The 23,038-nt window shown below is 42.8% G+C and overlaps 1 protein-coding gene across 3 annotated transcripts in view; it reads right to left on the reverse strand.

Moving 5' to 3' along the window:
• Positions 1-568: 568 nt before the first annotated feature.
• The window catches only part of POF1B (POF1B actin binding protein), a 60,449-nt gene continuing 37,979 nt past the window's right edge, over positions 569-23,038 (reverse strand). For 2 of the 3 annotated variants that reach the window (XM_087727339.1, XM_087727338.1), the window contains exons 5-15: positions 21,772-21,884; positions 20,114-20,141; positions 19,516-19,590; positions 17,246-17,338; positions 16,070-16,183; positions 14,869-15,021; positions 13,559-13,669; positions 12,371-12,499; positions 10,298-10,374; positions 8,175-8,292; positions 569-6,438 (exon numbers count right to left, since the gene is read on the reverse strand). In XM_087727339.1, the coding sequence (XP_087583465.1) occupies positions 6,418-6,438; positions 8,175-8,292; positions 10,298-10,374; positions 12,371-12,499; positions 13,559-13,669; positions 14,869-15,021; positions 16,070-16,183; positions 17,246-17,338; positions 19,516-19,590; positions 20,114-20,141; positions 21,772-21,884 (1,032 nt within the window). In that variant the 3' untranslated portion in view covers positions 569-6,417. Of the gene's footprint in view, positions 6,439-7,304; positions 7,438-8,174; positions 8,293-10,297; positions 10,375-12,370; positions 12,500-13,558; positions 13,670-14,868; positions 15,022-16,069; positions 16,184-17,245; positions 17,339-19,515; positions 19,591-20,113; positions 20,142-21,771; positions 21,885-23,038 lie in introns of all 3 variants that reach the window. The other variant, XR_015698297.1, reaches the window with a different exon arrangement.

Raw genomic sequence — 23,038 nt, forward strand, 5'->3', positions numbered from 1 at the left:
ATCAGTTGCCCAACATCTGAATTTTGATTGTGCGACTATGGGGATGTTGCAACAGTTATGTGAAAAGTGGTCATGTCACTTTTTGGGGGTGCTGTTATAACTTTGGATGGTCGCTAACTAAGTTGAGGACTACCTAACAATAATAAAGATCATTTTCCGAAATTTCTCTTTTAGGATTTCCCTGGTAAGATAAGTACATCTCTTGGTTGCATCTTAACAAGTTTGATCACGTGAGATAGTAGCATTGGGGTTTTTTGTGCTGTGGAATACAGATTCCCCAAATATTCTAATCATAAGGCCTATCTGGCAGATTATGTACAAAATTGAGAAACATTTTGTCACAAAACTTAAAAGTACATTTGATTTAAGCCCATTTGGCAGTTCACGTTTAAATTGTCACTTAAGCATGGTGGACAAACCTAAAATGTGCTTTGGGATTTGTAAAATTTATGGTTTTTCCAGCACTCTTCATAGTCTTGAAATTCCTGAATGGCTTGATTTCCCCTCCCATGTTTAATTATGCACACACACAACACCCCACACCCACACACTGAGGAAAGAGACCATCTTGAAAGTAAATGTGGTTTATTAAATGGCTGTTAGTTCATAGGATGCATTAGCAATTGTGCAGCATGTCATATACATTTGCCCCAAACATTAACACTTAAAACTCTTGTGATTTGTGTAGCTCAACTACGAGATGTGGACTGCGGACATTCGGATAACAGCAGAAAAAGGGGCTATCAAGTGCCAGGTTGTGTAGTTTTAATCAAAATATTTTAACATCATCTAAAACTTTAAAAGTGGCTGAGAAATTGACATCACACACCTGCTAAAATTACTTGCACATCATGCAATTGTTTTAAATGTCGAAGGAAGCTCTTTGGGTTTGTACTTTTTATATTTTTTAAAGAAAGGCTATTCTACTAGTTAATATTATTTTAGAAATTTACAAGGACACAGATTCTAGAATGACACATGTTGTGTGCCTAAGATGAACAGTTAAATGCCCAGTTTTATTTACGTAGCGACAACCTGCAGAAACATGAGATCTACACCGTCTAAACTTAGAAATGTATTTTTTTTAATTTAACCAAGAGAGTCAGTCGTATTCTTGTATATTATCACAGATTTATTCAAGGTTGTCCATGTCAATTCCAAAAAAGGCCTTCACCCAGGGGAAGAAAAGACGACAAACAATTACCACAGCCACAAAACAGAACTTTGCAAGAAAACCCACTGGCGTTTGATAGCTGCAAAACAGCTCTTAAAATTTAAAACATTTTAAACCCTAACATTTTCCTTCTGTGAGATATTGAGCAAATGGTTTGAGATTATGTTGAGAATATCGAAATACGCTTAATTCATTTTCATCCGTTTCCAAATCCAACTTTGTCCTTTTGTGTGTACAGCTAGTCCTTGACTTACCACAATTCATTTAATAACCGTTCAGTTACAATGACATTGAAAAAAGTGACTTATGACCCTTTTTTTCTACACTTAGGACCATTGCAGCATCCTCATGGTCAGGTGATCAAAATTCAGATGTTAGGCAACTCATATTTAGGATGGTTGCAGTGCCCCGGGGTCACCTGATTCCCTTTTACGACCTTCTGGCAAGGAAAGCCAAAATCACTTAACCACCATGTTACTAATTTGACCACTATTGTGATTCACTTCTCAACTGAGGCAAGAAATGAGGCAAGACTCACTTAACAATTGTCTTGCTTAGTGACATAAATTTTGGGCTCAGTTGTCGTAAGTCGAGGATTACCTGTTTGGTTGACTGTTCAACTTGCAGCAATACTATAGATCAGGGGCAGCAACCCATGGCTCTGGAGCCGCAAGTGGCTCTTTCATCCCTCTGCTGCAGCTCCCCATCGCTCAAAATAACCGCCAATGTGTGATACCCACCGGCACGCAATTTATTGAGCTTTTCAACTCCCGGTAGGTCAACCATGGATAAATCCAAGGAAAAAAAAGTTTCAGAAGAAAACAACATTTAATTCAACTACCTATGCTAGTTCTGTGGGCGCTCAGGAAATAGTCAGGCACGGGAAAGATTTTGTGGTTCCCGGTGTTTGCTTTTTTTTTTCTGTGGGAAATGAGTCCAAATGGCTCTTTCCAGTGTTTAAGGTTGCCAATCCCTGCTATAGATCAAGGAAGCCAGAGAGAAATGCGAGCCTCAACACTTTTACTCTGGCAAGTCAGAAAACATGATAAATTCCAAGTAATATCACATATGTGTTACCATTGTCAGCTGATGCTTAAATAGATTCAGCTGCCTAAGAATAAAAGGTCCATAATGGAACTGATCTGAGTTGTTTTATTTATTAAATTTATATGCCCCCACCCCACTTGTTATCCAGAATGGCTCTGGGCACTCAAATCTCTGACTTGTGCATCTAAAAGCCATTATCGGTAAAGACATTCAATAATTGTTTAGAATTGGGAATAATAACTGAAGCACATTCTCCATATTTTCAATTCTTTTGAAATCACAACATTAACAGAGGCGCAGAGTTTATTTTCCATTTCTTCAAAGCTCTCTCTAAAAACACAACTTCTAAGTAGGAGCTTGACCCGACTTGAAATTTAAATCTCAATCGGAATTCCTTCTATGGAAGTTGGCCCAGACCTGGGGCCTTCAAACAGTTGGGTTGAAGTTTCAGATTATCTCTGTTTATTATGATTTAAGTTTATTATTATTTTGTATTTCAGATCTATGTGTGTGTGTTTTTAAAGAACGTTGATGAACAAAAGGCAAATGTTTTTCGGGGCCAAAGATGGGAGATGAAATAAACCTCTTGTCAAAATAGGAAATGAAGTGACATCAAAAGCTGACTCATGTGTTTAAAAGCATGAGTCAATTATTGAATGTCTTTATCAAGACATTCAATAATTGTTTAGAAAAAGCTTTTACTCCTGGGAAATCTTTTGTCTTGAGAGACTACAGTATAAAGAACACAGCCTCGGAGCTATTTACCGGTTCCCTCGTCTAAAAGTCAAACATCTATATATGTGTCAAACATCTATATCTGTGTACCAAATTTCAACCAAATTTGGTACACAGATGACTTAGTCTCTGGAAAAAAATATTGTGGGGGGTAAGACACCCCAAAAGCCCCCCAGGCTGCATGTTCTGTTAAAATGCAGCCTGTTGTGCCTTCAAATGGCTTCTACTGTACAGCACAGTGGTTGCCATGGTAATGGCTTCACAGTACTCTACAAAGGGGCTCCCTCTGATAAGGGGGGAAAAAAATCCAACATTAGAAATAACGTTTGGTCCGGATATTTCCCCCCTATAAATAAATACTCAGGCAACACCGGATTATCGGCTAGTAGCTTATAAAAGCCAGGAGTTTCTTTATTTCCATAGTTGGGGTTTAACCTGGCTTCATAGATCTCTGCAACAAAAATGGAGGTAAAGAATATTTTTCATATACTATTCTACAGAGATTCTGCATTCTGGGCCTGGTAGCCACATGCCCATCAATCTGGAAGCAAAGTTCAACATTGACGTCAATATTAGTTGCACCATCAATGTGGCATCACAACATAGGATGCTCCCTTGCGTTGACCAATAACTGCAAGCTCTTCAGCCTCAAATCCTAAGGCCAATTTTGAGACAGGCTCTTACCCATCTTTCTATAACCCCTTGCGTTATTTTCATTTGTAAAGTTAGTTGATTCTGAAGGGGGGGCTTTTGGTGCTCTCTCAGCCTGGTTGTTTTCTTGCAGACCTTTCATTACCAAACCAGGTAACATCTTCAGGGCTAGAAGCAAGTGGGCTTTGCTCTCTGCTTATGTACAAGACGTAATTAAGGACCCTCACTCCCTTCTAGCATTGATGATAATACCTAGTTTGGTAATGAAACATCTGCAATAAAACAACCAAGTTCAGAGAACATCAAGGAGTCCTCCTGTCATCCCTAACTACAAATAAATCTCCTTTATTGGTTAGTTGACTCTATAAGCTATCAAGAATAAGCAAGCGTGTGTTGTGGCCTGCCAGAGGCCAGTGGAGCTGGCAGCAGATTCGGACAGTGAGGAGGTTGGAGAGGAACATAGGCCAGTCCTGAAGTCTGGGGAAGGCTCTGATAAGGACAGAGAGGGGGCCAGAGCCGTATGCCAGTGATCAGCTGCATTCAGAGTCAGACATCAGTGAGGCAGACGAACAGCTGGAGCGTGTTCCCAGTGTGTGCATGCACAGAGTTGCCAGGCGAAGGGAACAGCTAAAGAACAGGGGTCGACTTGGGGATAAGGTTACAGGTGGATGATGAATGGCCCCTCCCAGAGGAAATAAAAGAGGAGCAAAAGGGAAGTGGAATTTGCAGGAAACAATTTGTTCAATTAATTGGCTCGTGACTCTCCCGAGACTCCTTGCCAAGTTCTGCAAATATCGGCCTGGCAGCTCTCCAAGCCAGATAAGGTCTGTGACTGTAAATCCTCCCTTGAAAAACTTTGCAGGCTCTGAATGAGCAGAATTCACAGCAAATTAATAAAAAGGTTTTTTGTCGGGACAAGGAGTTTGCTTCGTGCTCTTGGGAAGCCTCGGTCAGAACAGCCTTGCTGCATCTACGCACAGAAAAAATCTAAGACATATCTCCTGCAAATGTGTCATCTGCTCTACTCTCAATCTTGCCTTCCTGAGTTGGCAAGTGCATCTTCCCCAGCACTAGATGGAAGGCAGTGGAGTCCAACTTCAACCCACCTTGCTTGCGATGGTGTGAATTCATCCTATCCCTCTCAACACTTAAACTAAGCACAATTTTCAAATCTCAAAGCCAGTTTTCAACTTCATGCTGAAATGGTCCATAAGCATTATCTAATGTTCTCTGAACAACATAACAATTTTGGATAGAGACAACAGCAATAGCAAAATTCCTTTCTTGTCAATTGTCCTTCCAGTCCTTCCTCCTTCTCCACATTTTGAGGTTTTAGCTTCATGCAACAAATCCAAGCACAGAACAAAAATTTACCCCCCATTCGGTCCAAACTTGTCTGTTCAAGATTTGACCCAATTGCACCAAAAAGTAACTACAGTAATATCAAAAACCAACCCTGCACCCAAATTCTACCAATTAGGTACTTTAACTAAAGATACTAACTCCGTCTGGTTTCCAAGAGGACAGAAAATTGCTCAGAAAGTACATATTAAAGAAAAGTATACTTGCTCAAATAACACTTGACTGTTTACATTAATAGGCTGTGTTGGAAGCAATCTTAGCATTCCTAGATAATCCCAAAGGGGCTTTTTTCAGGAGGCAACTGGACTTCCTTGTTTGTTTGTTTTCTTTTGAAGATGTTTCGCTGCTCCTCCAAGAAGCTTCGATAGCTCTGGCAGGATAGTGTGGAATGGAGGGATCTATATTCCTTGCAGGCAGCTGGTTCTTTGCAATCTTTTCCAGGGTTGTTGAAGCACTTGGAGGTCTATCAGTGTCCTCAGGGTCACCTGAGTAGTAGTGCTCCTGGTTCCTGTGGCCTGCATTTTTTCCTCTGGGAATCCATTCCTACTCCCACACCATTCCAGTAGTATTTACCCCAAACTGTGCAGCTAAAAAAGTCTGTCTTGCTTAGCAGTAGACATTTTGGTCTGTAGACTTTTAGGTATACAATTTGGGATGAAGACCCTTGGAATGGTGTGGGAGTAGGAATGGATTTCCAGAGGAAAAAAGTAATTTGCAGACCACAGGAACTGTTTGCACCACTCAGGTGACCCTGAGGACAGAGATAAACCTCCAAGCGGCCTCAACGACCCTCTAAAAAGATGCAGAATATAAATCCTTCCATTTCTCACTATCCTGACAGAGCTGAAAAAGCTTCTTGGATGAGAAGTGAAACATCTTCAAAAAAAAAACAAAAAAACAAGGAAATCCAGTTGTCTCCTTAAAAAAGCACCTTTGGGATAACCATGGCCTGGATGACTGAGAATCTCTACCGATTCCTAAATAATATTGGTAATGGACTGATCGTTTCCAATAAAGAAAAAAAAAACCATTTATTCAGTAATTATTTATCTATGCAAACTGAAGCATCAGACAGGTATCGGATAGTGTTTCTCAGCTCTTTGGCGTAAGAAGGGAGAAGACAGAAGCTTGGCTAGCATAAACGCGATTTCTGAATTCCCCAGCCCACATCCCTTCCTGACTCCTATACATCCATACATAGCTTCAGTTGACCAATTAAGTTTGAAAGCAATAACCCACTGCTGAGAATAACTTGTTCAAATGCTGCCTTTGGTAGCGTGTGCTTTTCACCCTGACAGATCCAGAATTATCTCAGGCTTTAAGCGTTACATGAAGGCGGAGGGCAAGCAAAACAATAACACAACGATATTCATTTTGTTGCAGAGTCTTCTGATCAGCCACAGCTTGTCCAGCAGATCTGCTCATTCTTGAAAGAAGCTGGTGGGTCTTTAATCACAATTAAATGAATCCTGTTGTGGGGGGGAAAATAGGACATGTTATTCATCTCCATCTCTTCGCTAGGATATCTGTCAATTACCGATGGATTACTATTTATTCCCAATCTTTGGGTGTTTTGTGCAGTTCTAATCTAAGGAGTTGGCCTTCAAGACCAAATAGCAATGACTAAAAATGTTAAGGTTTCCTAACCTGTAATAATGCTATTCCGCCATTGCCTTAGGCCAGGGCTGGCAAAGCTTTTTCGCCTCAGGTGCCAAAAGCGCGAGCGCATGTCCACCTCCATAACTTAATGCCCCCCTGAGCCGTGCCCCTTGCATGTTCTTGGGATCAGGGGAAGCCTCCTGAAGCCTCCAGAGGGCGGAAAACGGCCCAAGGCGCAAACCGGAAGTTCGGGAATGGACTTCCACTGCTAAGCAAAGTGATCTTGAATCTGGAGGAGGAGGAGCCAATGCCATGACAATATGGTTGTGCAGTCTCAATGCTCTGAGACCACAGCCAACACTTTTGCCACTGGGTGATCCAAACGGACCTAAACCATCCCGAAGAGATGGTGAATAGGAAGAATACGTCTTGCTGACCTTGGGGGATACCGCAAAATCCCTGAAAAAAGCAAGAGAAGTTCTTCAAGCCAGTGACAAAAAATCCAGCCAAGGCTGACAAAGTCAGGACGGCTTCAAAACGGAAGGATATGGAAAGAGAAAGTGTTTCCAGCTGGTGAGGAATTTTTATTGTTTTAAAAAAGAGACTGCCTAGAAAGACTCAAAAATCAATTTAAATTGAAGAATAGAAGAATCGGCGGAATTAAATTTGGAATGGTTTTGGGCAGTGGTTATCTTACTTTTTAAATGTTATTTTCACTGATCGAATCTATGCAAACCTTTTGAAACGGATGGATTAAGTTTTCTTCTTCTACCTTCCCCTTCTGACTCTCTGTAATTTACACACTAAAGTTTTCCACTTTTATTGCTGTGGGTATTTTTCTAATTCATTTAAAGATTGGACCTCTTTTTCTAATTTGAAATACAAAAAAAGATACAAAAAGAAACTCTTTAACAGTTAAACAATTATAGTCAAATAAAAATGGAGGTATGATAAGGGTAACTTGTATAAATATCTGAGTTAAAATACTTGAGCTAATATGAATTATGCTTGATGACTGTGGAAGAGATGCACGAAAACCTTTTGTAACCAACTGATACACTTTCTACAGTATGTAAAGAAGGAAGATTTTATGTGTTGTGTTTGCTTTGAAAATAAAAAATAAAATTTATTTTTAAAAAAGTGATCTTGAATCTGGTGCCTGATTCAAGACTTTTTTTGGGCCCCGATTGCCAAGTGAATCACTGAAGTCTTTAAATGAATCGTGTGGTCATTAAGTGAATCCATCTTCTCCCCCCCCCCATTGACTCTCTTGTCGGACACCAGTTGGTGGCAAATGGCGGCCACATGACCCCAGGATGCTGCAACCATTGTAAATAAATGCCAGTGGCCAAGCGCCTGAATTTCTATCATGCATCCTTGGGGATGCAGCGATAGTCGTATCTGTGAGGACCAGTCCTAAATGCCTTTTTTCGGTATCGTCGTAACTCCGAATGATTTCTAAATAAACAGTCGTAAGTCAAAGGCTACCTGTAGTCTGAATTTGGTTACTCTCCCACGACCTCCCCTCTTTTCAAATCCTAAGGCTCAGATCCTGAAGCTCCTGCACCTGTAATGGGATGTGGGAGACTTTCTACCAGGAAGTTACCTTCTGCCAGGTTTCTCCAGTTTTTTCAATCACGATTGTCTGAGTTTCCCCCGCAGAGGATGACGTATTTTGGTAGTCATCGGACAGGAGGCCGAGGATGGGATAATGATTCCTGTATCTGGGGGAGAAAAGGGGTGAGAAGCAAAACGTCAACAATGATTAACAGAGTTGGAAGGGACCTTGTAGATTGTCTAGTCCAATCCCCACACCCAAGCAGAAGACCCTATATCACTTCTGACAGATGGCAGTCCAATCTCTTCTTGAAAGCCTCCAGTGATGAAGCTCCCACAACTTCCGAAGGCAACTTCTGTTCCATGGGTTGATTGCTCTCGCTCTCAGAAAATGTCTCCTTATTTCTACCTTGAATCTCTCCTTGATCAGTTTCCATCTATTATTCTTCGTCAGGCCTTCGGGTGCCTTGGAAAATAGCTTGACCCTCTCCTCTCTGTGGCAGCCCCTCAAATATTAGAAAATGCTTCTCATGTCTTCCCTGGTCCTTCTCTTCTCTAGACTAGCCATGCCCAGTTCCTGCAACTGTTTAGCCTCCAGTTCCCTAATCATTCTGGTTGCTCTTCTCTGCACTCTTTCTAGAGTCTCAAGTAGATCTTAGGTGGCATAGTAAGAGCAAGACTAAGATGATCAAAGGCGTAAAACATATGAAGAACAGCTGCAGGATTTGAGTTTGGCTGGTGTAGAGAAAAGAAGGATTAGGAAGGGACATGATGGCAGTCTTCCAGTATTTTGGGGGGCTGCCACAAAGAAGAGGGAGGTCAACTTATTCTCCAAAGCACCAGAAGGCAAGACAAGAAAGAATGGTTGGAAACAAACCAAAGACAGAAGCAACCTGAAATTAAGGAGAAACTTCCTAACAGTAAGGACAATTAACCAGTGGAACGGAAGTTGCCTCCAGAAATCGTGGGTGCTCCGTCACTGAAGGTTTTAAAGAAGAGACTGGACAGTCACTTGTCTGAAATGCTTGAGCAGGAGGCTGGAGTAGAAGACCCCCAAGATCTGGTCTATTTCTATTTCTATTATGTCTTTCTATTTCTATTATTCTCTTTCTATTTCTATTATGTCTATTTCGATTTCTATTATTCTCTATTTCTATCATGTCTATTTCGATTTCTATTATTTCGATTTCTATTATTTCGATTCCTATTTCTATTATTTCTATTTCTATTATTTCTATTTCTATTATTTCTATTTCTATTATTTCGATTTCTATTATTTCTATTTCTATTATTTCGATTTCTATTATTTCGATTTCTATTCCTATTCCCATTGTTCAAAGCAGGACTATAATCTGTCTATTGCAACAATTGCCACAACTAGATTGAAAGCCAGCCAGGGTTAATGATTTGGGTGTCAGGCTAGAAATTGGGTGACTGTGAGTTCTAGTCCCACCTTAGACACAAAGCCTGGGTAAGTTTCAGCCAGTTATTCTCTGTCAGCCCTAAATCAGTTCTAAAATCTTGCCAAGAAAACTACAGCGACTAGTCAAAGGTTGAGTTACACACACACACACACACACACACACACACACACACACACACACACACACACACACACACATCACCCTATTTTTTTTTAAAGCCAATTATTACAGTTGAGCTGTATGTCTAATGAAATATATTTTTATTTATCTACTTTTAGAAATGGAAGACTACATATGGCATAAACATTCTTGCACCATCTCTATTTATTTTTTTCTTTGGATATTTTTATGTCTTTCCTTTTATAATTTTGATTTTCTCCAGCTGAGTGGGAGATCAAATTTAACGTTAACTGTGATAAAAGCAGTGAAACCTTTTCTATTTCAACCTCTCCTATGAAATGCAATTGTCAATCTTAAGCTAAATTAAGCCCTGCCAGAGTGTTGTTTTTTTAATTACATTTTTTTTTAAAAAGGACATCCTTGTATATTTTATTCTCAGTAAGTGTATTTTTTTCAATAACTTTTAGCTTTTGCTGTTTTGCTATGGCCTAATTGTCGGTTTGTATCATTTTTAAGTCTGCTGGCTTTTGGGGCTTTATTGCTGATCGGGGCAGAAAGATTGGGGTACCCAAGCAATAAACATTTTTTTTCAGAAACAAAAACAACCAGGTGCTCGCAATAGCATTACTTTTTTGTGATGATGGTCTTTGTGATTCCTTGGGATGGGTTGATGGCTAATTTTTCTTGCCTCAATCTGAAGATTTCCTAAAAGAGTTTAAAAAAACAACAACATTTCAGGCAAAAAGTACATCTTCCCGTATAGACTATTTGTCAGTGTATAAGAAATTATGAGCTGGGATAGCCATAACAACAAGTCAGCCAATAGGTGACTAAGAAGCAGGATCTATTGTGAGCCATGGGAGACGGCTTGGGGCCTGGGCGTAGCTTAGTTTGAGTGGTATGTATGTGTGTGTGTGTGTGTGTGTGTGTGTGTGTGTGTGTGTGTGTGTATTCGAATCCCAGTAAGGGTATGGCTAGCTGATAAGAGCTAAATAGCTTGAAATAGATCTATACTAGTCTCCCTTTATTTATTTATCAGCACAAATACAACACAAAATGGAACAAAGGCAACAGTAAAAATATTGGTTTCTGTCGTGATGGACTCTTGTGACGAGCCGATAGACAGAGAATGGAAGCAGTTAGCTTCCTCCCACATTTGGACATACCAGAGGTTGTGACACTAAAATACATACATACATACATACATACATGTTTTCTGAGGTTTTTGAGGGTGTTAGTATGTAGGTCTTTGGTTATTCGGGTTTTCTCCCGCGTGAAATTGGAAAGACACTTCCAATTTTACGCAGGAGAAAACCCGAATAACCAAAGACATTATATATGTGTGTGGTGTGTGTGTGTGTGTGTGTGTGTGTGTGTGTGTGTGTTTTGAAGAGACAAATAAAAAAAAAGTTTTTGAACTCTGCAGATCTCCCAAAAGTGGTCCATTTTTCACGAAAACAGGCCCTTTTTTTTCTTTTTGTTTTTCAAAGGCCTTCAGGGGGCTAGTAGAGTGCTCTGGGGGGGGAGGGAAATGACCAAAAAATGGCCCGTTTTTCGCTCATTTCTGCCCTCCCCAGCCCCCAGGAGCACTCTGAAAGCCTCCTACAGACTCTGCGTGGCCATATTGGTGAAGGGGGAAGGAACAAGGTGCGTCTTATACTTCAAAAAATACAGTGTATATATAAGTTACTTTGTCCTTGCAATAATAGCGTCTGTGATTTTTTTATTCTGTCTCCTGAGTTCTGGTTCTGACTTCTGCTGCATGGGTATTGTATACATGCGTCATGATTTATATTATTGTACATAAAGAAGTTTCTTCTATAAATGAATCCTGCTGAATTATTTACTTGTGTGCTGGTTGGATCCAGGGGTGGGATTCAAAAATTTCAGCAACGGGTTGTCTGCCCGGTTGCTGGGTGGGCGTGGCCATGGTCAGTCTCCTGCACCATGGAGGGGGGGGGTCACAGTTTTTACCTTCCCCAGGCTCTGGAAGCTTTCCTCGAACCTCTGGGAGGGCAAAAACTGCTTCCCCGAGAGTCTGGAGGCCTCCGGAGGCCAGGAACAGGCCCGTTTCAGGCCTTCTTGAACTTCCAGGAGACCTGTTTTTCCCCCTCCCAGAGCCTCCATGTGGGCCCTCAACTTATCTCACATTCAAAACGGGCTGCGTGGAGACTCCTGGGAGGGGAAGGGTGGGGTGGGCAGGGCCAGCCAGGGGTGGGATCTGGAGATTCTCCGAACCAGCCATAACGTTAGCTAAGGCTTCTCCCGAACCCGGGTGAACCTGTAGCAGCCCACCTCTGGTTGGATTGCTGTAAACTCTAACACTATTCAACATTTCATACCTTGCGGTTCCTTTGAGAGCATTCAGAACCTTCCTAATACTTAGGTTTTCTGAAAATAAGTCCCTAAGGAAAGGAGACGTAAAGAGTGACTACGATGAAATTCTACTCATGGGCACCATCCCAAGAGAAAACTGAGATTGAGAGTCGAGTTCTTGGTGTTTCCCGATCTTGTTTTCCTTGTAGATGTTTCATTACCAAGCTAGGTGACACCATCAGTGCAGGGGTGAGTGAAGTTTGGCTGGGTTTTATATGCAGTTGCTTGCCTTGTTAGTCTCAGGTGAGAGTGTGGTTTCTTCCTTAAGGCTTCCTTAGGGATCGAGCCAAGAATCTGCTCCAACCCTCCATGTACTGCTCCTTACCTCCTCCTGCCGTTTGATGCAAGCCTCCCTCTCCTCCAGCTTGAGGATCAGGTCTTGGAGTCTCATCTGAAGGTCAGTGTCGCTCCCTTGCTTCCTTGAGAAATCCTTCTGGAATTCGGACAACGAGCACTACAGAAACAACAAAGCTTGTATCAGTAAGTGATCCTACCAACAACTGCTCTGCAGTATCTAAATATAACAGAAGAGCAGAGTTGGAAGGGAGCTTGGAGGTCTTCTAGTCCAAACCCCTGCTCAAGCAGGAAACCCTATGCCAGGGGTGTCCAAACTTGGGAACTTTAAGACTTGTGGTCTGCATGGCTGGCTGGGGAATTCTGGGAGTTGAAGTCCACCAATCCACGTCTTAAAGTTCCCAAGTTTGGACACCCTTGCCCTACACCAATTCAGACAAATGGTTGTCCAATCTTTTCTTCCAGCGTTGGAGCATTCACAACTTCTGGAGGCAAGCTCTTCCACTGATTAATTGTGCTCACTGTCAGGAAATTTCTCCTTAGTTTCAGGTTGCTTCTCTCCTTGATTAGTTTCCACCCATTGCTTCTTGTCCTGCCCTCAGGTGCTTTGGAGAATAGCTTGACTCCCCTCTTCTTCGTGGCAGCTCCTGAGATATTGGAACACTGTGTCACCCCCATGCCTTTCAGTGAAGTTGGAATCCCTGATGGATGTCACTGTGTCATTTTCCTGGTAACAATGTAGGATCTGTTTGCCCCTACCTTCTTCTGGAATGCATTGTAATGCCCTAGGCCAGGAGTCAGCAACCCGTGGCTCTGGAGCCACATGTGGCTCTTTCATCCCTCTGCTGCGGCTCCCTGTCACCGGTCAGCTCCACAATTGATAGGGCTTTTGGTTAGGACAGGCAGAGGAACAAGGATGCCGCACTCGGATGAGATTCTATGGTGGAGAAACCGAACTTCTGACCGGCTTCAGAACTGAACCGGGAGGCTTCCGATTAGGACCTTCATGGCTCGAGTATTTAAGGTTGCCGACCCCTGCCCTAGCCTAGTCTACACTTCTGGGATGTCCATGCGGTTCAACAACCTCCACTCAGCTATGTTCCAGGCCAGACAAGGCCAAACAGGTGTCGACACCTGTAGAGGCTCCAGCTCTACCAAACAGGAATGGCTGAAAAGGGAGTCAAACTATAAGGCGTCTTTGATAAGGAAGCTAACTTACCCGCAGAGTGCGGATCTCTCGGTCTTTATCCTCTCTGAGTTGATTGATCATCTCTACGTAGCGGCTGGAAAGTTCATCAGTGGTGGTCTGGCCCAGAGGATTGGTGGAAGCCTGAGCAAAGGAAAAATATTTTAGTTTCTGCAATTAAAAAAAACCCACTAACAGTCCTTTAAAGCAACCTCAACATAATGAGAGATTTATTCTATGGATATATCTCTCTCTCTCTCTCTTTCCTTCCCATCTTTCTTTTCTTTCTTTCTTTTTTCTTTTTTCTTTCTCTGTCCCTCTTTCCTTTCTTCCTCCTTTCTTTCCTTTTTCTTTCATTTATTTTCCTTTTCTTTTCCTTTCACTTTCTCTCCCCCTTTCTTTGTGATTATTTATTTTTCCTTTCCTTCTTTTTTCTTCTCTCTCTCTCTCTCTCTCTCTCTCTCTCTCTCTCTTCTTCCCATTCTTTCTCTTCCCTGCCTCAGTCCAGTTTACGTTAACTAACCATCCTTGTTCAAAATCTTTGCTAATATATATTTTTACCAGTGGGGATTCAAATTGATTGAATCACAGTTCAAATTAAATGCACTTGAATTGATGCTCCTGTATTTTCTATTCCCAACTTGCTTTTTTCACAGTGCAACCTCCAATGTACAACATAAACCACAAACGAATGACTGACATATGTAATTTCCCATAACAATGCTGCTTCTGGATCCAAGCAAGACTTGGGAAGAAAAGAATGCAGCCCTCAAGGAGATCATTTGGCACAGAGGTTGGTGTCCACTCACTGTCCCCACCACCCATCTTTTTTAATGCAGATTCAGGTGGTTTGGACTGGTTTGGGCAAAATGGATGCTAATTTTGCATCTGGTTCGCTAAACCGGTAGTTGGACGGACTGGCTGGCCCCGCCCACCCACCCCACTCAGCCCCTCCCAGGAATCTCTAAGCGGCTTGTTCATCATGCCAGGTAAGTGCAGGGCCTGCGCAGACGCTCTGGCAGTGCGAAAAATGGGCCTCCTGGAAACGGGCCTATTTCTGGCCTCCATAGGGCCTCCGGAGCCCAGAGGAAGCCTTTTTTGCCCTCCCAGAGATTCGAGGAAAGCCTCCGGAGCCTGGGGAGGGTGAAAAACGGACCTCCTCCGCCATGGTGCAGAAGGCCGAGTAGACCACGCCCCCATGGCCATGCCCACTCAGCAACCAGGCAGAAAACTGGTTGCTAAAAAATTTTCATTCCACCCTTGGGGACAGTCCCCTCTTTTCAAGGGTAGCCCTTGGAATCCCAAGCATCAACTGACCAAAGGAAAGAGGAGAGTCGCCTTACCTGGAGTCTCAAGTTCTGGATTTCCTGCTCCAAGGCTCGCTTGCTGTATTCCAGGTCTTTCAGCCGGAATTCCCGCTCGCTGTCGTTGTGACGGAGGGAGAGCAGCTGTTCTTCCAGGGAACGGCACTTCAGAGTGTATTCGCGGAGGGCTTGCTACAAAAACCCACCCCAGCCAAAAAACAAACAGTCTTAGGTGACTTTGCCAGCTGGGAGAACCTACCATATTTTTGGGAGTATAAGACGCACCAAGATTATTTTGAAGAAGCAAATTAAAAAAAAAAGTTTTTGCACTCTGCAGACCTCCCAAAAACGGCCCGTTTTTCGCGAAAACAGGCCAGGTTTTTTTTTCCAAAAAAAAGGGCATGCATAGCCTTTAAGAGGCTTGTAAAGTGTTCCTGGAGGGTGGGGGGTGGGGGAATTAAGGAAAAAAACAGCTCGTTTTTTGCTCATTTCTGCCCTCCCAGCCCCCAGAAGCACTCTGAAAGCCTCCTAAAAGCTATGCACGGCCATTTTGGTGAAAGTGGGGGGGAGGGTTCAGGAGGGAAAAAATACTGTATCCAGTGTATAAGACACACCCAGATTTTCAGCCTCTTTTCTGAGGGAAAAGGGTGCGTCTTATACTCCGAAAAATACAGTAATTCCTTAAAGTTTAGTTTAATGTATTTGCATTTGTATATCTGTATTTTCCAGGGGTGGGCTTCAAAAATTTCAGCAATGGGTTCTGGTTGGGAGTTTCAGCTGGTTGGGAGTTTTACTCTTTTAAAATTAAGTGAAAACCGCGGGAACTTTCAGAGTTGGTTTTCACCGGCTGTGCCGATATGATATATCCAATAAACCTGTTCTTTGAGGAATCTACCTGCCTCGGAGTTCTGCTTTCAATGGGCGCGTTACTTGGAACGCTGACAACATGATGGTTACTTCTGCACAACATTGTAGTATTCTACATTACAAGATTTATTTTCCTCCTCTTGTAACAGGAATAAGAAACATTTATCTAGTTTAAGCTAATCTACTGATTCTCCACTCCAGCCTCTTCTATTTTCATGGATTTGCTCTTCTCCCCCAAGGTTCTTGACCTCTCAGAAGAACATTTTGGTGTTAGATCAACTGATAGGGTCAATACAAAAAAAACGACCAATGGACAAGACAACCGCTTAAATCAGGAGCTAACATTGGGTACCCACGAAGTTTGCCCACTCACCTGCTGCTGACGATTATTCTCACGCACAGATGCCAACATCAACTCATATTCTTTTACTTGAGCTTCTTTGAAAGACAGATCTTTCTCAAGCAGCATCTTGTTCATTTCCTGTTTCTGTAAAAGTCCAAAGTCAAGCTGTTAAAAATATTCTCTTTGCTATTTACAAACTGATCTGTCTGTTTGCCTCACAGTTTACAAAAAAAAATTAAAAATATTCTATATGCTACATCTTTCCTTCCCTCCTTTTTTCCTTCCTTCCTTCCTTTTTCCTCCATTCTACTTTTCTTTCTCTTTTTCTCTTTCTTTCTTTTTCTTTCTTTCTTTTCTTCTTCTCTTCTGTCCTCTCCTCTTCTTTTCCTTTCCCTTTCTTTTTTTCCTTTCCTTTTTCCTTTCCTTTTTTCCTTTCCTTTCTTTCGTCCTCCTTCCTTCCTTTCTTCCTTCCTTCACATTTGTGATCCAGAAAAAAGTAATGCTTGGATCTCCAAGGGTTGATTTTATGACTGAACCATAAAATCAGTCATAAGATGTGCCCTTTTTCTTTTGCGACACACTGATACTGCCTTTGTACCTCTGAAGAGGGGCAGAATTTCATGGCTTTTCAAAAGCAAGTAGTTGAAAAACAAGCATGGGGGAAACGAACACAGAGGAAATGAACAAAGAGATCAATCGAAGTTTCCAATGCAACTACAAACAACGCAAAACATCTCTAATTAAAAATGCCCCATGTTCATAACCACTCATAACTACTAAGTCACCTATTATCCATGCTTTGGTCTCAAAAGATTCTTCCAATTGTCCCCAGAGAAAAGTGACTGCAAAGATTGCCTTACAATCTTTGAGAAATAGTGACTGACACAGCTTTGATTTCCAGCATCCAAGAAAGGATCAGATATTTCTATCCCCTTATTTGTAGGCATGTCACTCAAAATCAAGGCGACTCTCTCAAAAACAGGCACTGATGAGATGAGGATCTTGAAAATCTGAAATTGCTTTATGAATCCTGGCTCTAGATCACAAGTTCCAGCTGGGTGCAGCTTTCCCTCTCCCGGCCTCTCCCAGATGTGTTTGAAATGTAAATTCCAACCAGCAGGTCCCAACACATCTGGAAGACACCCTTTCAGGGAAGGCTGAAGTTCAAACGCACTTCGACACATTCCAAGCAACAGGACTACGCACCTCTAAGTCATCCTGAAGGTGGACAAGCTCCTCTCGAAGATTGCTGAAGGTGGTAAGGACCAGCCGCATGGACTTATCAGCTGTGGCTCTCATCTAGGAAAGGTGGACAGCAAAACAGATTGTTTAGGATGGTTTCAGAGCAGGAAGGTTTCAATACAAAAATAAAATATAGTTTCAAGCACGCAACTAACTGGGGACTTGCAAGACAATTCAAATCCTCAGTCACTCCAATGTCCTGTTGGTGAGAATTGGCCAGGTGAACATCTGGGAGAAACAGCATTCATCAGTTTCCCATCATATAATTATCCTTAAGCCAAGGTGGCGCAGTGGTTAAATGCAGCACTGCAGGCTACTGCTAGATCAGCAGGTCAGCGGTTCAAATCTCACCGGCTCAGGGTTGACTCAGCCTTCCATCCTTCCGAGGTGGGTAAAATGAGGACCCAGATTGTTGGGGGCAATATGCTGACTCTCTGTAAACCGCTTAGAGAGGCCTAAAAGGCCTATGAAGCGGTATATAAGTCTACTGCTATTGCTATTGCTATTGCTAATCGTGTCCATTTTACCACAAGGAATAAGATAGATACAGATTAACAGAGTTGGAAAAGATCTTGTAGGTCATCTAATCCAACCATCCCCGCCCAAGCAGGAGACCCTACTCCATTTCTGACAGATGGCAATCTCTTCTTGAAAGCCTCCAGGGATGAAGCCCCCACAATTTCTGAAGACAACTTCTGTTCCATGGGTTGATTGTTCTCACTGTCAGAAAATTTCTCCTGATTTCCAGGTTGAATCTTTCCTTGATCGGTTTCCATCCATTATTCCTTGGCTTTAGAAAATAGCTTGACCCCCTCCTCTCTGTGGCAGCCCCTCAAATATTGGAAGACTGCTATCATGTCTCCCCTGGTCCTTCTTTTCACTTGACTAGCCATGCCCAGTTCCTGCAACCATTCTTTGTATGTTTTAGCCACCAGTCCCTTAGTCATCTTGATTGCTCTTCTCTGCACTCTTTTCAGAGTGTCAACATCTTTTTTATAGTGTGGTGACAAAAACTGGGTGCAGATAGGTCTCCAAAACTGGAAATGAGATAGGTCATCTTTGAGCTCAGAACATATTTAGACCAACTTTGGATCTGACATGTCTCAAAAGTTCTTCTTAAGCTTCTTGGATGAGAAGAGAAACATCTTCAAAGAAAGACCAAGAAAGTCCAGTTGCCTCTTGAAAATGCATCTTTGGGACAGCCATGACCTGGATGACTGAGAATCTCCATAGACATTTGGATCTGACACTACCATTCCAATAGTTTGGGCCAAGTAGTGAGACATAGTTATTTGTTCCGACAGTTTTGAGATTTTCATTGATCTTGGAATTTTTGTGGCTTTTAATGCCTCTTATCATGAATATGGCTCTTTCTTATTGCATATTTTCTAATTATATCGCACAAGGGATGGTGAAGCGGTACTTTCCCAAGAAGAACGGAGCATCTTCTAAGAAGAAAGGTGAGACAAGAGGTAGCACAGCCGAGAAATGGATCGGAGGCAGAGAAAGGCAGTAAAAACAGCAATTCCCTAGACCCTCCCAGGGAATATCCAACTGCTGTGACAGTAGTAAAGGTTTACTCTGGCAGGATTCTGTCTGTTGTGTGTAAGCAAATAAAGAACTGAACTCTGGCTGGATTCTTCTATGTCATTCTTGGGCTGACATATAGTTGTTTATTCATCAACATGGTATCTAGCATTAGAAAGGCTGAGCACCAAAGAATGGAGGCCTTTGAACTACGGTGCTGGAGAAGACTCCCTTGGACTGCAAGGTGATCCAACCGGTCAGTCCTAGAGGAGATCAACCCTGACTGCTCTTTAGCAGGCCAGATCCTGAAGATGAAACTCAAATACTTTGGCCCCCTAATGAGAAGGAAGGACCCCCTGGAGAAGAGTCTCATGCTGGGAAAGATAGAGGGCAAAAGAAGAAGGGGACGACAGAGAATGAGGTAGCTGGATGGAGTCACTGAAGCAGTCGGCGTGAGCTTAAATGGACTCCAGAGGATTGTAGAGGACAAGAAGGCCTGGAGGAACATTGTCCATGGGATTGTGATGGGTCAGACACAATTTTGCAACTAACAACAACAATCCATCATAGGAAGGACAGTAATTAAATATGCAAAATGCATCAATACTGTGTGTTATTGTGTAGCAGTCTGGACCAAGAATGGCTTCACCACATGAAATTAAACACAATTTCCATCAATTTCCACAAATTTCTCCATCACCCCATACCTCCAGAAGGTAACGGATCTGCTGTTTTGTTGACTCCGAAATCCCCTTAGGGATCAAGCTCTCAATATCCTGTGCCTATTGAAAAGAAAACAAGAAATAAAATGCCTATTATCGAGGAGTGTTGTTACAGGTTGATCGAATATTAGGTTCAACCTCCCTTATGTACACCCTCTAATATATCAACTGCAAAAGGACCTTTGCGACAGGCAGGAAATAATTATCTTCTCAAATAATAAAAGCAGCTTTTTTTTTCTTTCCTACTTCCTTCTCCTATCGGCATCTTACGATTACATTGCTTTGTTATTTGTATGTACACTGAGAGCTTTCTGCACTAGAGACAAATTCCTTGGGTGTCCAATCACACTTAGCCAATGAAGAGTAGAGTCTCCTCTCCTCTCCTCTAGTCTAGCCGACTCAAGCAAAAAGATAATCTCTACCATATGTAAAGATCAGCGTGATTTCCATTCAGGCAGGTTAAGACCAGCCTTTTATTCTCATTTTTTGGGATTTTAACCAGACTTAAAGACGGTGTGTTGTTGTTTGCTTATCAATGCACAAAGCCCAGATATTGCTATAAATTCTATAAACTGGCACTTACATCATTCAGAGATTCCAGATCGCACCTTCTGTAAGAGAAATACAAGGAAACATTAGCATTGTCCTTTCTCTATCTATCCACTGAGTACATTACAATTATCATTGCCATTGTGATGGTAAGTCTTTCATTCTGACTTAATTGAAGAAACTGTATCCTAAGTTACCTTTAATAAAATTATGATTGCTTCTGGAATATAACATGCAAATATTTAGACACAATACACCCATCCACAAATGAAGCTTGAAGTTTTCAAGAAGAGACCAAACTGCCATTTGTCAGAAATGGTATAGGGTCTCCTGCTTGGGCGGGGGGTTAGACTAGATGACCTACAAGGTCCCTTCCAATTCTGTTCATCTTTTTAAAATGTGTTAGAATACGCACGTTCCTGTAATGCAGTCCAACTGGTGGCATTCAGGATTGGAACAACGATGGCTCTTCTTTTTTATGGCTTAGCAAACGGTGCAAACCCAGGCAACTGAGATTTGTCGAGAAAACTATGACCAATAGCAGTAGATTTATATACCGCTTCATAGGGCTTTCAGCCCTCTCTAAGCGGTTTACAGAGAGTCAGCAAATTGCCCCCAACAACAACCCGGGTCCTCATTTTACCCACCTCGGAAGGATGGAAGGCTGAGTCAACCCTGAGCCGGTGAGATTTGAACCGCTGAACTGCTGATCTAGCAGTAGCCTGCAGTGCTGCATTTAACCACTGCACCACCTTGGCTCTAATGATGGCTTGGCACATCTTGGGGAATCAGTATATAGCAATTATAGATGGGTGGTCCTTGTTTAATGACCCATATTAAGGGACCATTCAAACTTGTAATGGTGCTAAACAGGTAGTATTTGCAACTTGTCCCTGAAGTTCCAGCTGGACATGTGATTGCATTCAGAGTGCTCAGCAGTGGTAATGCAGTGGTTAGAATGCAGTGTAGCAGGGTGACTCTGCCCGTTGCCAGCAGTTCGATTCTCACTGGCTCAAGGTTGACTCAGCTTTCCATCCTTCCAAGCTCAATAAAATGAGGAGCCAGATTGTTGGGGGCAATAGGCTGACTCTGTAAACACTTAAAGAGGGCTGTGAAGCACTGTAAATCTGTATATAAGTCTAGGTGCTATTGCTACTTCCCTCCCTCCCTTCCTTTCTTGTGGTTAGAGTGCAGTGTTGCAGGCTAATTCTGCCCACTGCCAGCAGTTCGATCCTGACCGGCTCAAGGTTGACTCAGCCTTCCATCCTTCCAAGGTCACTAAAATGAGGATCCAGATTGGGGGAAATAGGCTGACTCTGTAAACCGCTTAGAGAGGGCTGTAAAGCACTGTGAAGTGGTATATAAGTCTAAGGGCTATGGCTATTGCTATTAACTGAGCACCATCTGTAACTAAAAACGAAGAATGTTGCCACAACGCTCACACATATTACGAGGACTGGGATTATACGTCTATTCACAGAAACGAACAAGGATGTTTAAGGCAGAGGGATTTAAGGGGATTTTTTTGAGCGTGGTTCAGGGAACCTTAATCAACCCCCGTTTCTCAGGATGGCTGCAAAATAACAGAACCGCAGAGCCTGCTGTTCAGGCAAGCAGCTCCGCTTCCTGTCCAAGAAGGGCTGCCAAAAACATTCCCCAAATTCCAAGCTAGGATGCGGCCCGGCCTCTTACCTTCCACCCAGCTTCTCAACATGCTGGAGCAAACAGCTGTACAGGTCGTTGCTCTTGCGGTGGAGTTCTGCTAGGAGCTCCCCGAAGTATCGGCAGTCCAGCTGGTCATTCACCTGTCAGGAGGTCGTTAAAAGGACATCGTTAGAGGAGCCCATTTCCTGAGCATAAAGCAACGGTGAATCCTCTTGCCCAACAAGCAGACAAACAAATAAATAATATACAGTTAAAGCCTTGCTGCAGTTAAACAACACAAAGCAATTTATTGATTGATTTGATTGATTGATTGATTTAATTTGTATGCCGCCCACTCTCAAAGAGACTCAGGGCGGCTTACAGTAATAAAAAGGGGAAGGGAAGGACATACAAAAACAAAACAACATTAAAAGATCACAACATTCACAACTGAGGGTGGGGCTGGACAACTTCAACAGCCCCAGGCCTGCCGGAATAGCCAGGTCTTAGTCGCTTTGCGGAAGGCCGGAAGGATAGTAAGGGTCCGGATCTCCATGTGGAGATCGTTCCATAGGGCTGGAGCAGCAACAGAGAAGGCTCTCCCCCGGCAGATGGAATCCGGAGGAAGCCTAATCTGTGCGATCTTATAGGCCTCAGGGAGGTGATTGGCAGGAGGCGGTCTCTCAAGTAACCAGGTCCGATACCATGTAGGGCTTTAAAAGTAACAACTAGCACTTTGAAGCGTGTCCGGAGACCAATGGGAAGCCAGTGCAGCTCGTGGAGGATAGGTGTGACCTGGGTGTACCTAGGTACACCCACAATCGCTCGCGCAGCTGCATTCTGGACTAACTGGAGTCTTCGGACACTCTTCAAGGGCAGCCCCATGTAGAGCACATTACAGTAATCCAGTCTTGAGGTGACGAGGGCATGAGTGACTATCTGAAGGGCCTCTCGGTCCAGATAGGGTCGCAATTGGTGCACCAGGCGAACCTGGGCGAAGGCCCCCCCTTGTCACAGCCGACAAATGATGTTCTAGGGTCAGCTGTGGATCCAGGAAGACTCCCAAATTGCGGACCCTCTCTGAGGGGCATATACTTTCACCCCCCAGGCTGAGAGATGGAATAGCTGGACGATCTTTGGGAAGGAGCATCAATAGCCACTCAGTCTTGTCGGGATTGAGTGCAAGCTTGTTCGTTCCCATCCAGACCCTAACAGCCTCCAGGCACTGGCACATCACTTTATATTATTTCTTCTTTCTACTTTTCTCTTAGATCTGTTCTTCACTCTTTTAAAAAAAGAAGGGGGTTGAGGGGGG

The sequence above is a fragment of the Thamnophis sirtalis genome, unplaced genomic scaffold (assembly GCF_051295495.1).
Source record: "Thamnophis sirtalis isolate CommonGarterSnake01/CBP01778 unplaced genomic scaffold, rThaSir2_p1.2 scaffold_13, whole genome shotgun sequence".
In the NCBI taxonomy this organism is placed as follows: Eukaryota; Metazoa; Chordata; class Lepidosauria; order Squamata; family Natricidae; genus Thamnophis; species Thamnophis sirtalis.